Source organism: Zophobas morio, unplaced genomic scaffold (genome assembly GCF_036711695.1).
Source record: "Zophobas morio isolate AGI-343-1 ecotype UQ-CSIRO unplaced genomic scaffold, CSIRO_AGI_Zmor_V1 ptg000004l, whole genome shotgun sequence".
NCBI lineage: Eukaryota > Metazoa > Arthropoda > Insecta > Coleoptera > Tenebrionidae > Zophobas > Zophobas morio.
Genome location: NW_026972109.1, coordinates 4,230,586 through 4,242,860, shown reverse-complemented (window position 1 = coordinate 4,242,860; position 12,275 = coordinate 4,230,586). Strand labels below are relative to the sequence as shown.

Here is a 12,275-nt window from a genome sequence, read left to right as displayed (position 1 = left end):
CGGTGACAAGTTTGAAAGTGCGCGGGAATATGTTTGTTTTAGAAGAGAGACAAGTTTGAATTGGGTGCCATTTGTTGCCTTAAACGCAACCAGCAATTCTTCTTTTAATCTAGCTGACGCGCTGGGATAGACGACTACCGGACGTGAATAATTGAAAAATTGAAACATTTTAAATGAAAAAAATCGGTAAACCGAAAAATTGAAAAATCTATAAATCGAGAAATTGAACAATCTAAAAATTAAAAATCGAAGAATTGGAAAACCAAAAAATCTAAACCGAGAACTTGAAAAATCGAATAATCGAGAAATCGAAACATTAAGGAAAACAATAAAATTAACGGAAAATCTAGAACTTAAAAATTGAAAAATTAAAATACCTATCGAAAAATTGACAAACCGAGAAATCGAAACATCAAAAAATGGAAAAATTGAAGAACCGAAACATTGCAAAATCTCAGAACTGAAATACTGAAAAACTGAAAAATGGAAGGAACATTGAAAAATCGAAAAAGTGAAAAAATTCAAAACTGAAATCTTGAAAAACTGAAAAATGGAAAGAAAATTGAAGAATCGGACAAGTAAAAAAATCCAAAACTGAAACATTGAAAAATCCGGAAATCGAAAAATTGAAAAATCACAATTGAAGAAAGAATTGAAAAATCAAGAAATAGAGAAATGGGAAAATCAAAAAATCAGGTAATCGAAAAATTGAAAAATCGAAAAATTTAGAAACGTCAAAAATTGAAAACTGAAAAATAAAAAAAAAATTTAAATCGTAAAACTGAAATATCGTAAAGTTAATAAATTGAAAAACTGAAAATTTTTGAAAAAAAAATCGTATCAAAAACTAAAAATTCAAAAAATTGAGAAATTGAACAATCAAAACATCAAAACATTGAAATCCCAGTAAGTTGATAAATAGGAAAATTTAAAAAACAAAAATCTTAAAAATCCAAGAATTGAACAACAAAAAAATTGGTCTAAAGAGTTTAGACAGTACTTCCCTCGCTGTCGGAAACTTGACGACTGCATGCCTATTGTGTTTTTTTTTCTCATTACATTTTTGTAGTGGGAATTTAAAAGAAATTGCGATGACGTCATCAACATTTTTGCAAGGACACGTATATCAGTTGGGATAGATGTAGTGTAATACTAAGAATAAAATTATTATATTCTCAAATTTTCGGGAAAATGAATTGGGTCGTTTTGAATATTGATTTGTAATAATCAATAAAATAACGAAACAATTTACTCACGTATACGTATCAGAGGCAACTGAAAATCGTGTATGTATAAACATTCTTAATTTAAGATGACAGGCGTAACAGCATACGTGAGAGTCAAACAGAGAAACTGTAAACAAAACGACCATCGGTTTTATTGCTTCGACTTCCGCTTATTATATAAAACATTGGGTTTTATTTTAATTCTTGACGGTGAAATTCACAATTGGTTGATTATAAACATGTCTATTTCACATTCGCGGAACCAAGTGAACGCATAAAACAAATGCAGGTCTGTAATGTTAAAGTCGTTGTAAATAAGCGTGCTACCCTTATGTTTCAACCGAGTTTTTCCTTTAACAAATTTTGTGTCTACCAAATTGGGTTGGTTGGGATGTAATACTAATAAGAAGTGTTGCCTTTAATTTAATCAATAAAATAAATTGACTTCATTAATTTTTTTGAACCACCTCTTAAGAAAATCTAAAAAATATGAATGGAATGATAAATCACAAGTACAAACTCATCATATTTTTTGCATTTTAGATAGGATTTATTCAGCAAAATTTAAGGGTGACGTCATCAATTTTTTTAGGAGGGATGAACAAATACATTTTGAACAAAAGTTTACCATGCTTATAATAACTTTAAAATATTCCCAAGATTTCAAAGCATTCGGTTTTGTAATTCCTGATTAAATCGATAAAATAAATTCACGCCTTCATTAATTTTTTTGAGTCACCCTGCATATGCAAATCCAAAAATATGAATGGAATGATAAATCACAAGTACAGACTCATCATATTTTGTACATTTTAGATACGATTTATTCGGCAAACTTTTGAGCTGACGTCATCAGTTTTTTGTAGAAGATAACCAAATATATTTTGACTAAAAATTTATTATGCTCTTTATAACCTTAAAACATCTGCAAGATTTCAAAGCATTCGGTTTTGTAGTTCCTGATTAAATCAATAAAATAAATTTACGCATTCATTAATTTTTTTGAGTCACTCTGTATATGCAAATCGAAAAAATTTGAATGGAATGATAAATTACAAGAAGAGACTCACCATATTTTGTACATTTTAGATAGGATTTATTCAGCAAAATTTTGTGATGACGTCATAAATTTTTTAGGGGGGACGACCAAATACGTTTTGATCAAAAATTTACCAGGCTTATGATAATTTTAAAATATCTTCAAGATTTCGAAGCATTCGGTTTTGTAGTTCCTGAGTAAATCAGTAAAATAAATTTACGCTTTCATTTATTTTCTTGAATCACCCTGTATATGCAAATCCAAAAAATATGAATAGAGTGATAGATCACAAGTACAGACTGATCATATTTTGTACATTTTAGATATGATTTATTCGGCAAATTTTCGAGCTGACGTCATCAAGTTTTTGGAGGGGATAAGCAAATATATTTTGACTAAACATTTATTATGCTCTTTATAACCTTAAAACATGTGCAAGATGTCAGAGCATTCCGTTTTGTAGTTCCTGATTAAATCAATAAAATATATTTACGCATTCATTAATTTTTTGAGTCACTCTGTATATGCAAATCCAAAAAATATGAATGGAGTGATAAATGACAAGTACAGGCTCATCATATTTTGTACATTTTAGATATGATTTATTCGGCAAACTTTCGAGCTGACGTCATCAAGTTTTTGGAGGGGATAAGCAAATATATTTTGACTAAACATTTATTATGCTCTTTATGACCTTAAAACATCTGCAAGATTTCAGAGCATTCGGTTTTGTGGTTCCTGATTAAATCAATAAAATATATTTACGCATTCATTAATTTTTTTGAGTCACCCTGTATATGCAAATCCAAAAAATATGAATGGAGTGATAGATCACAAGTACAGACTCATCATATTTTGTACATTTTAGATATGATTTATTCCACAAACTTTTGAGCTGACGTCATCAAGTTTTTGGAGGGGATAAGCAAATATTTTTTGACTAAAGATTTATGATGCTCTTTATAGCCTTAAAACATCTGCAACATTTCAAAGCATTCTGGTTAGCAGATTAAAAATTAAATTTCAAAATGTTGTTTTATAATTTTGATTTTTTTTCCAAAAATCTGGACGTTTCGGGTGAAAAGTCGATTCAGAGTTGTAAACTACATGTGTAGGACTATGTTATTTTATACAATTGAAAACCCATTTACTATGTACAATTTTGAAGTGACGTCATCGCATTAGTGGTGGGGATGATTAGACAAATTTTGGTTAGCGTTTTACCATCTACATGATATTCTTAATATAAGTACAAAATTTCACAGCAATCGGTCGAGTACTTTCGGAGATTATCTGTCTAATAAAAATCCGGGACGGCAGACGGACAGACGGACGGACAGACGGACAGACGGACAGACAGACGGAAATGGGAGACCTATTTCTTCGTCTTCTAGGGGTCATGAAAGATCGAGAAAACGTAAAAGTAGAGAGTCGGCCGACGGACTCGATTACAATACTTCCTTTGCTTACGCTCGGGAAGTAAAAAATCTAAGCCTGAAAACTCAGAAAATTGAATGATCGAGAACAAAAAATCTAAAATTTAAAAATTCGACAAATTGAAAACTCATGGAACTGAAAAATCGAAAAGTCGAGATAGTGAGAAATCTAAAAACCTAAAATTTTAAAAACTAAAAAATTAAAATATCGAAAAATTTAAAAACCGAGAAAACACAATATCAAAAATTTGAAAAATTGAAGAAACGAAATATTGCAAAATTCCAAAGCTGAAATATTGAAAAACCTAAAAATGGAAGGAAAATTAAAGAATCGAAACAGTGAAAAATCCCAAACTGAAACATCGAAAAATGGGAAAATCAAAAAAATTGGTCTAAAGAGTTTAGACGGTACTTCCCTCGCTATCGGAAACGTGACGACTGCATGCCTATTATGTTTTTTTTCACATTAGATTTCAAAGCATTCGGTTTTGTAGTTCCTGATTAAATCAATTAAATAAATTTGCGCGTTCATTAAATTTTTTGAGTCACCCTGTATATCCGAATCCAAAAAATATAAATGGAAGGATAAATTACAAGAAGAGACTCATAATTAGAGAGCGGATTTTATGAAATTTGCATATCCGTTATTTTTTGCATATAAGTCTTGATATTTAATATGTGACCGAATCAAGCTAATTAACAATGAATACAGCTATAAAAAAAATGCATATTTGCATATATTTGCCTTCTGCTGCATATTTCACGTAACTGGTGCATATTTCGCATTTTTATCAATTTTTGTGCCAATTTGAAAAACAAATTGTCATTCTATCGGCATTTATCTAGAGAGCCGAAATTTCATTAATCATATTGCAAATATTGTCCTGAGCTTCAAATAACTAGTAAAGGTTTGGGTTTTATGGTAATTTGGAGGAACCACTGGGTGTAAAGCCATTCTTCCAGGTAAATTCGAGTCCTGATTACTTTTGGAAATACCATTCATTCCCATATTTTTGTTCCTTACTTAAATATATTATATATATTATGGTGGTCGAACGGACTTTATTCTATTATTATTTGTCATCGTGAGTGCATTGAAAGCATTTAAAGCCATACAGGTGTGTCAATATGTGAAGGTAACTCAAATTAATTTCTGGATTAAACCTTTTCCTGAACTTATTCTTCAAAAAGGAACTCTGTTTTGTCGCGCCTGCTCTAAACCGGTAAGGATTTTTACATCTGTGGACGTAGTGCCCCGTTTTTCTAATACATACCTACTTTAGAATCACCGGCAAAATTTTTTTGTTAGAATATTTCGAAAAATATTTAAAAATAAATTTTTTTCGCCAGCCGTCTTAAAAGATGTCACTTTTAACGTCAATTTTGGACGGAAAACTTGACGTTTTTGTGAGAGTAAAAAAAAGTTGCGTTACTAAAGTAACAACGTCATTTTTGCCTTTTTAATCCTAGGATTAATTTTTTTTTTTCATCCTAGCCTTAAAAAGTTTTCAATTGTTTTATTTTGAGAATGAAATGCTATTAATATTTTCCAATTTTATTATTAACTTACATTGTTATTAATTATTTAAATTTTAAAATTAATATTGAATGTACAATAAGAACAACTGCGATTGATTTGGATTAAAGATTTTCCGTCACTATTATCATTTTTCATGCGGTCAGTAATAATATTTTGCGCTAACACTTCTACCGCTCCTGCTGTCTGGTTGGTCACAGTGTCAAAATTCAGGTTTACTGCTCCCACATTCCTACTTATTCCGTCTTCACGTGTGATCATTCTATTCGTAGTTCCACTACTTGTACCTGATTCTTCTAGGTTTACTTCATTAAACATTTTTGGACGAAGCGCAACATACTTTTCGTAAAATTTCAAATACTTTTCCCCCATAACCGTAAATGATCTGGGTTTTTTCGTTTTGGTATCAGGAATTTTTACCAATAAACCTGCTTTAATATTTTCAATATCTTCAGTTTTTATTTGTAATAGTTCGTGACACCGACAAGCTCCGCTAACGCCAAAGATTACAACAATCTGAAAAAAATTCGTAAAATAAATATAAGCTCTTCATTAGGTTATAAACATACTTTCATCATCAGGAATTTGAAATCCGGAGCCGTGTCTAAGAAAACTTCTATTTGTTCATTAGTTAAAACCCTTGATTTCTTTGGAACGTATCCTTCTCCTTGTTTCTTTATAAACGCTTTTAATTTTGAATACTTTCCGATTTCTATGCCATTTTTTATATTTAAAGTTGCTTTCACCATAGAATAGTGCGACCACAGTGTGGATGACTTCATTTTTGTAGCCAATTCGGAAAAATATACCAATAGGACGTTCTCAGAATAAGTTTGAATCTTTTTCCCTTCGCACCATTTGATGAAGCGGGTATACGCGCACTCATACACTTCGCGCGATTTTGTTGGTAACAAGTTCAGTACCACGTTTTGTGCTTCTTCTAGCACATCGGGAGGTAACTCTTCTTCAGGATTCATTATTAACACTGCAAACGTTTTCACAAAACAATGGTATGTAAGCAAACAAAAAAAGCCTTGACGACGTGGATACCAGACTACTTTGCAGATTGATTCATTTCTGCTCGATATTATTGTTATCAATATTTTGTATTTTTGAGATTTACTTTTTGGCTGGCGAAAAAGTAGTATGTTTCATTCGGATTAAAAGTCAGTTTTTGACTCGCAATTTTGCATCCGCTCGGCTTCGCTTCGCTCCGCCTCGCAAATGCAAAATTTGCTCGTCGCAAAAAATGGCACTTTTAATCCTAATAAAACAATCTACTATTACCAAAATAGTAATTAAATAGCCGATTAGTACAATTTTTCTATTTGTTCTCTTTATATTGTTTAGTATAAGAATATTATTTTTAAAAATGTGATTTATGTATTTTTTGTGATAGAAGTTAAGTTCGGGAAACCTGTTTTTGTAATTTATAAATAAATTTAGTTCGGCTTTTTTTTATTTTTGGAGCATATGCAACTGCATATCTCTGCATATATTAACAAAGTTACTTCATATTTGCATAAATTTGATGCATATCATATGATCATATTTCCCAAAATTTTGCTGCATATTTCCCGCTCTCTACTCATCATATTTTGTATATATAGGATTATTATACGGGAAACTTTTGAGCTGACGTCATCAATTTTTTGGAGGGGATAAGCAAATATATTTTGACTAAAAATTTATTATGCTCTTTATAACCTTAAAACATTTGCAAGATTTCAAAGCATTGGGTTCTGTAGTTTCTGATTAAATCAATAAAATAAATTTACGCATTCATTAATTTTTGGGGTCATCCTGTATATGCAAATCCAAAAAACATGAATGGATTGATAAATCACAAGAACAGACTCATCATATTTTATAGAATTTAGATAAGATTTATTCAGCAAAATTTTGAGGTGACGTCATCAATTTTTTAGTGGGGATAAGCAAATATATTGTGATTAAAACGGTTTTGGTTTAATAACAAAAAATATTGTTCGTCTATAAAACAAGCTCGTCTTAGACAAAGTATTCGTAAAAAAATATGTCGTAAAAAAATGTACGTATGCTGGTCCCGACTGCGATTATGGTTTAAATATTTTTTAGAAAATCCTGTCATGGATGTAGAAACATTTGTAACAGCCAAAGAGGTTTTTTTGAGAAAATTATCTTTGAATTTACACCAAATTGAAATAGACACTAGGCAACAGGCACAATTGGACAAAAGAAAGAGAAATTAGGGTTACGGCTTCAAATTTTGGACGTATTTACAAACTTAGACCGACTACAGCAATAGCTAAAACTGTGGAGTCTCTGTTGTACAGTACATTTTGAGGTAGCAGTCATACATACTATGGGCAGCAAAGTGAGGAAAAAGCTGTCAAATGTTTTGAAATAAATAAAAATATAAAAACTGAACGGTGTGGCTTGTTTATTTCAAAACAGTTTTCTTACTTGGCTGCTAGTCCAGACAGGGTTTTAGAGGATAGGAGTGCATTAGTCGAAATTAAATGCCCTTCAAAATCGCAAGATTTGTCTCCCGAAGAAGGGGTTAGAAAAAAAATAATCAAATTTTGTACATTGACAGACAGAGAATTGAAACTAAAAAAAAAATCATGATTACTACTTTCAAGTCCAGGGACAAATGCTTGTTACGGGTATTTCACAAGTTTATTTTATTGTATGGACACCCAAAGGAATAAATATAGAAAAAATTTATAAAGACGAAGAAATATATGTAAAAAGATGGCAGATAAACTTGGCAGATTTTGCTTTGGCGCTTTATTGCCCGAAATAATTAATTCAAGAAGAAAGAGGAACCTGCCTTTGGGAGAGATTTTTTTAAAATAAATAAAATTTGTTTCTATTTTTTATGTACTTTAATAATAATTTATTAGAAGTACATTTTTCATCACCAAGACTTGCATATTTTTATTATAAATATATTTTGAAAATGATCTCTCGGCAAATGAAAACATATACGAGCACTTTTTTCGAGTAAACAATGAAGGGAGAAGTTACTGGGCGAAGGGCTTTTTTAAAACACCTCCTTTCTGGGATAAGTAGTAGATACACTTAGCTACTTATACGTGTTAAACAAAAGCTGTATTTTATATATTTTTTATTATTATTATAAATATGTTTATTAGTTTTATTAATTAAGAAAGCAAAATATATATTAACAATAATATTACAATGAATTTTTAGTAATCATGTGTATTGAGGATCCTGAGTGGAGTAAAAATATTATAGTTTCCCAGTTTTAATTCGGTTTTATGATAGTACCTCATTGCGTAAAAGTTAATTTCCTTAACAATAGATTACTACGGCCGGTCCTGGCGGCTTGTTATAAAACTGAGTTCCTTGCCATAAATTAGAAAAATCAGCCGAGAACTCTAACAATCAGCTTATGGTAAAGCAGGCGATAAGGGTTTTACCTGGAAAGTCGCTTCCGTAAATTTTAGTGGCGCTCCTATCGGCAAAGTACTGAACTAACTGCTCAAATTCTGTCGAATTGATACCCATTTTTTTCAATAATTGTTAGTTTTTGTTAAAAACTCTGCTAACCAATAGATCATTAATTTTCCTCTAATATTCCTGTTAAAATTATTCGACGTATTTTGCATTAATTTGTGGTATATTTTGATTTTAATAAACACATTATTATTTAAACAAATTGTACCACTAACAAACATTTAATGACTCTGCGCCCTGTAAAAAGTGATGTTTTATCCATGTGCGAATTTTCAAGCGATTCTATGATGGTTATGACTCAAAACACTTGAAAAGAAAACATACAATGGTGCTTTTTTTACGATATTTCTCAGACATATTTTTTTAGTTGATTGAACTGGTCTCTGCGCTCTAGAATATGAAAAAAGCTGCAGTTTGATGTATGATACATCTATATTAATATCATTTTTTCATACAAAAAAAAACAAAAAAATGTTATACCTCGCCTAGCAAGTCCCCTTAAGTTTTCTACTTTTACGGTTTAAAATATTTTATAATTTGTTTGTTTGTTTATTGGCGCACTACGTAGAATAGAGATCTAACACAATTCCTTGTATGCCGAACTTGTAGAAAAAATATATTTGGATGGACGTGGTTTGTAAGTTTTTGGACATGGAAAGAACACACGTTGCTAAAAAAGTCGAATCATACGTGGAGGATAGTGAAACGATTGAAGCTGGAACCTTGTCGATTTAAACTATAAATGTCAAATTAAAGTATTTTTTATCTGGAGTATGCAACCAACGTTTCTATCGGATATTTTATTTGTTAAAAAAACTGAGAAATTCAAAATTTGGTGTAACTGTTAATAATATTAACTAATTTAATAAAATCAATCGTGCAGCGCCTACTAAGACGAAACGGGAGATCCAATCACGAAACGTCGAGAAAATATGCAAGTAGCCGGTCGCCCAATGGACTCAATTAGTAATAACCCGCGACCGATTCTTCTCCAACAAAATTGCTTACGTTGCATCCTTAAACACAGCTGCATAATCAGAGACGTTTATTTAATGTACTTTAATCAATTTTCGCAACCTTGACTCCGAGACCATGCATTTGCAGAATTTCGTAATCCCGGCCGACAAGCCGGATTTTCGCGGTTTATTTTTAACCCGACTCCGAAGTGCCTCAGTTTTCGATAACACAAACGTATGTAATAAATTTCTTGGCGAAAATATCAACAGTTTATAGAAATGTCTGGTGAAAACGGTTATCTTCCTGAACCCAAAGGTTTTGCAACAGCTGCAATTCATGCCTTCCAAGACCCAGAACAATGGGAATCGATGGCTGTGGTAGCGCCCATGGTGGCTTCCACGACTTTCAAGCGATATGGGCCCTCGAGTTTTAAGGTGGGTCACTTCGGGCACTTAAATTCCGACAAGTATTTTCAAAGTTCGTTTTGTAAATAGTTTGTTTTCTTATTCGTCTTTAGAAATTTGAATATGGACGTTCTGGAAATCCCAACCGAGACGTTTTAGAAAATTGCTTAGCCACTCTGGACAACGCAAAATATGGCTTGTGTTGGTCTTCCGGCTTGGGTGCTACCATGGGAGTTGCCAGTCTTTTCAAAGCCGGGGATCATATTATATGTGGGGACGACATTTATGGAGGGACAAATTGCCTCTTGGACAAAGTTTGCACCAAACTCGGTCTAGAAATTTCGTTTGTTGACGAAACTAAGATCGAAAGTGCCATTAAAAAAAACACCAAAGTAGATCAACTTCATTTCCTTTTTTTATTATAATTTTTTAATTTAACTATTTTCAGCTAATTTGGGTTGAAAGCCTGACAAATCCGACTCTCAAAGTAATCAACATTCCCGCAATTGCAGCCATCGCCCGAAAACACAACGTGTTACTGGCTGTTGACAGTACTTTCGTAACGCCTTATTTTCAACGACCTATTGACTTAGGAGCCGATCTCGTAGTACACTCCCTTACAAAATTCATGAACGGCCATACTGACGTCATCATGGGCGTCACCATCACAAATAACAAAAATCTCTATGACCAGCTTAAATTTCTTCAAAATAGTAAGTATGTTATTGCTATAACACGTTACTAAGGGGCTTCGTGGTCTAGTGGTCAAGGCGCCCGCCCGGCAAGTGGGAGACGTTGCGTTCGAGTCCGTTTATCTCTGATTGTAAAAACATTATTCCAGTAATGGGTATCGTGCCGGCCCCATTTGACTGTTACCAAGTAACAAGAAGCATAAAAACTTTACCTTTGAGGATGAAACAGCACATGAAGAATTCCTTGGAAGTTGCAAAATTTTTAGAAACGCACCCAAAAGTGGAGAAAGTTTTACATCCAGGATTGCCTTGTCACCCTCAACACGAGTTATACAAGAAACTGGCTTCTGGATGTAGCGGGATGATAACATTTTACATTAAAAATGCAGTGCTTGAACACTCTCAACGGTTTTTGACTTCTTTGAAAATAGTCACGCTGGCGCATAGCCTAGGGGGTTATCACAGTTTGGCGGAACTACCGTACGTTTCTCAAATTTTGCTCTCTCGTTTTACTACAGCTCGTTTCAGGTCGGTTATGTCGCACGCTTCCATTCCCGAAGATCAGCGGAAAATTCTGAACATCACCGACAACTTGATCCGACTATCCGTCGGCTTGGAAGACGTTGAAGACTTGATCAGCGATTTGCAACAGGCTCTGGAAAAAGTCTGAATTTTATTAGAAATACAAATTGCAAAATATATTTGTGACTAATATCGCAAAATATACACTATTGGAAAAATTATGTTGTTTTTCGAAGCTAGTAAAAAAATGTGGAAGGTTATTTTGACAGAACTTCCTTCGCTTTTGAAGTATGTAGACAATTTCAATTTCTCAATATGTGCTTAACTTCGACTGTTTTGTTTATACTTCGACCGAATTCGACTATTAGCACGTTCAGATTACAAGTATCAGCCGTTAAAAGAAAATGAAATTTGGTGATTTTGTGTCCTCAACGCAAAGGAAATAGCGGACTGATTAATTCATGCTCAGTTTTTTCCAAAAGTGCTAATAAAAAAAAACGTAAAACGACGGACAAATTTTGACTAACGATTTACCATGCTTACGATAATCTTAAAAAACTTGTTTTTAAAACATTCACTTTTACAATTGCAAAGTTAAAATGTTACACAATTTTGATTTTTTCCCCAAAAATCTGGATGTCAAGGGTGACAACTCGGCACGGATTCATGAATCACACATACAGGAGTATGCAATCTTATAGTATTAAATATATAACACCAAAAAAGGGACAAATAATAGTACGTTTCACCCCACATTTTGTTTTTTAATTTATTATAAGACGCTTTATCATTTTTTCTTAAACATGCCAATTTTGACTCGAAGTCAGAGGTTTCTATATGGAGTCACTGGAATCATGGTCAAAATCTTTAGAAATCCACAACTTTTTAAAAAATAACCTTAAAAATGGGGTGAAATGTCAAAAAAATGTATTAAAAAACTTCACGACAAAAACTCTTTTTTTTATTTTATAAAAAAAGCAATAAAAAACGTCGCCGT

At 32.3% G+C, this 12,275-nt stretch overlaps 1 protein-coding gene across 1 annotated transcript; it reads left to right on the top strand.

The window, feature by feature from the left end:
• The first annotated feature begins 9,844 nt into the window (after positions 1-9,844).
• LOC135137986 (cystathionine gamma-lyase-like) lies at positions 9,845-11,496 on the top strand. The gene is made up of 5 exons (XM_064067791.1): positions 9,845-10,094; positions 10,178-10,456; positions 10,513-10,777; positions 10,906-11,236; positions 11,285-11,496. The coding sequence occupies exons 1-5, from the start codon at positions 9,939-9,941 to the stop codon at positions 11,424-11,426; spliced, it is 1,173 nt and encodes a 390-aa protein (XP_063923861.1). The 5' UTR covers positions 9,845-9,938; the 3' UTR covers positions 11,427-11,496.
• The last annotated feature ends 779 nt before the right edge of the window (positions 11,497-12,275 follow it).

Excerpts from the sequence above, each read along its gene's own strand:
- LOC135137986 (XM_064067791.1), top strand. The coding sequence starts at position 9,939 with ATGTCTGGTGAAAACGGTTATCTTCCTGAACCCAAAGGTTTTGCAACA. Across the intron at positions 10,457-10,512 it reads CCATTAAAAAAAACACCAAA|CTAATTTGGGTTGAAAGCCT; the intron begins GTAGATCAACTT and ends AACTATTTTCAG. Across the intron at positions 11,237-11,284 it reads CACAGTTTGGCGGAACTACC|GTCGGTTATGTCGCACGCTT; the intron begins GTACGTTTCTCA and ends AGCTCGTTTCAG.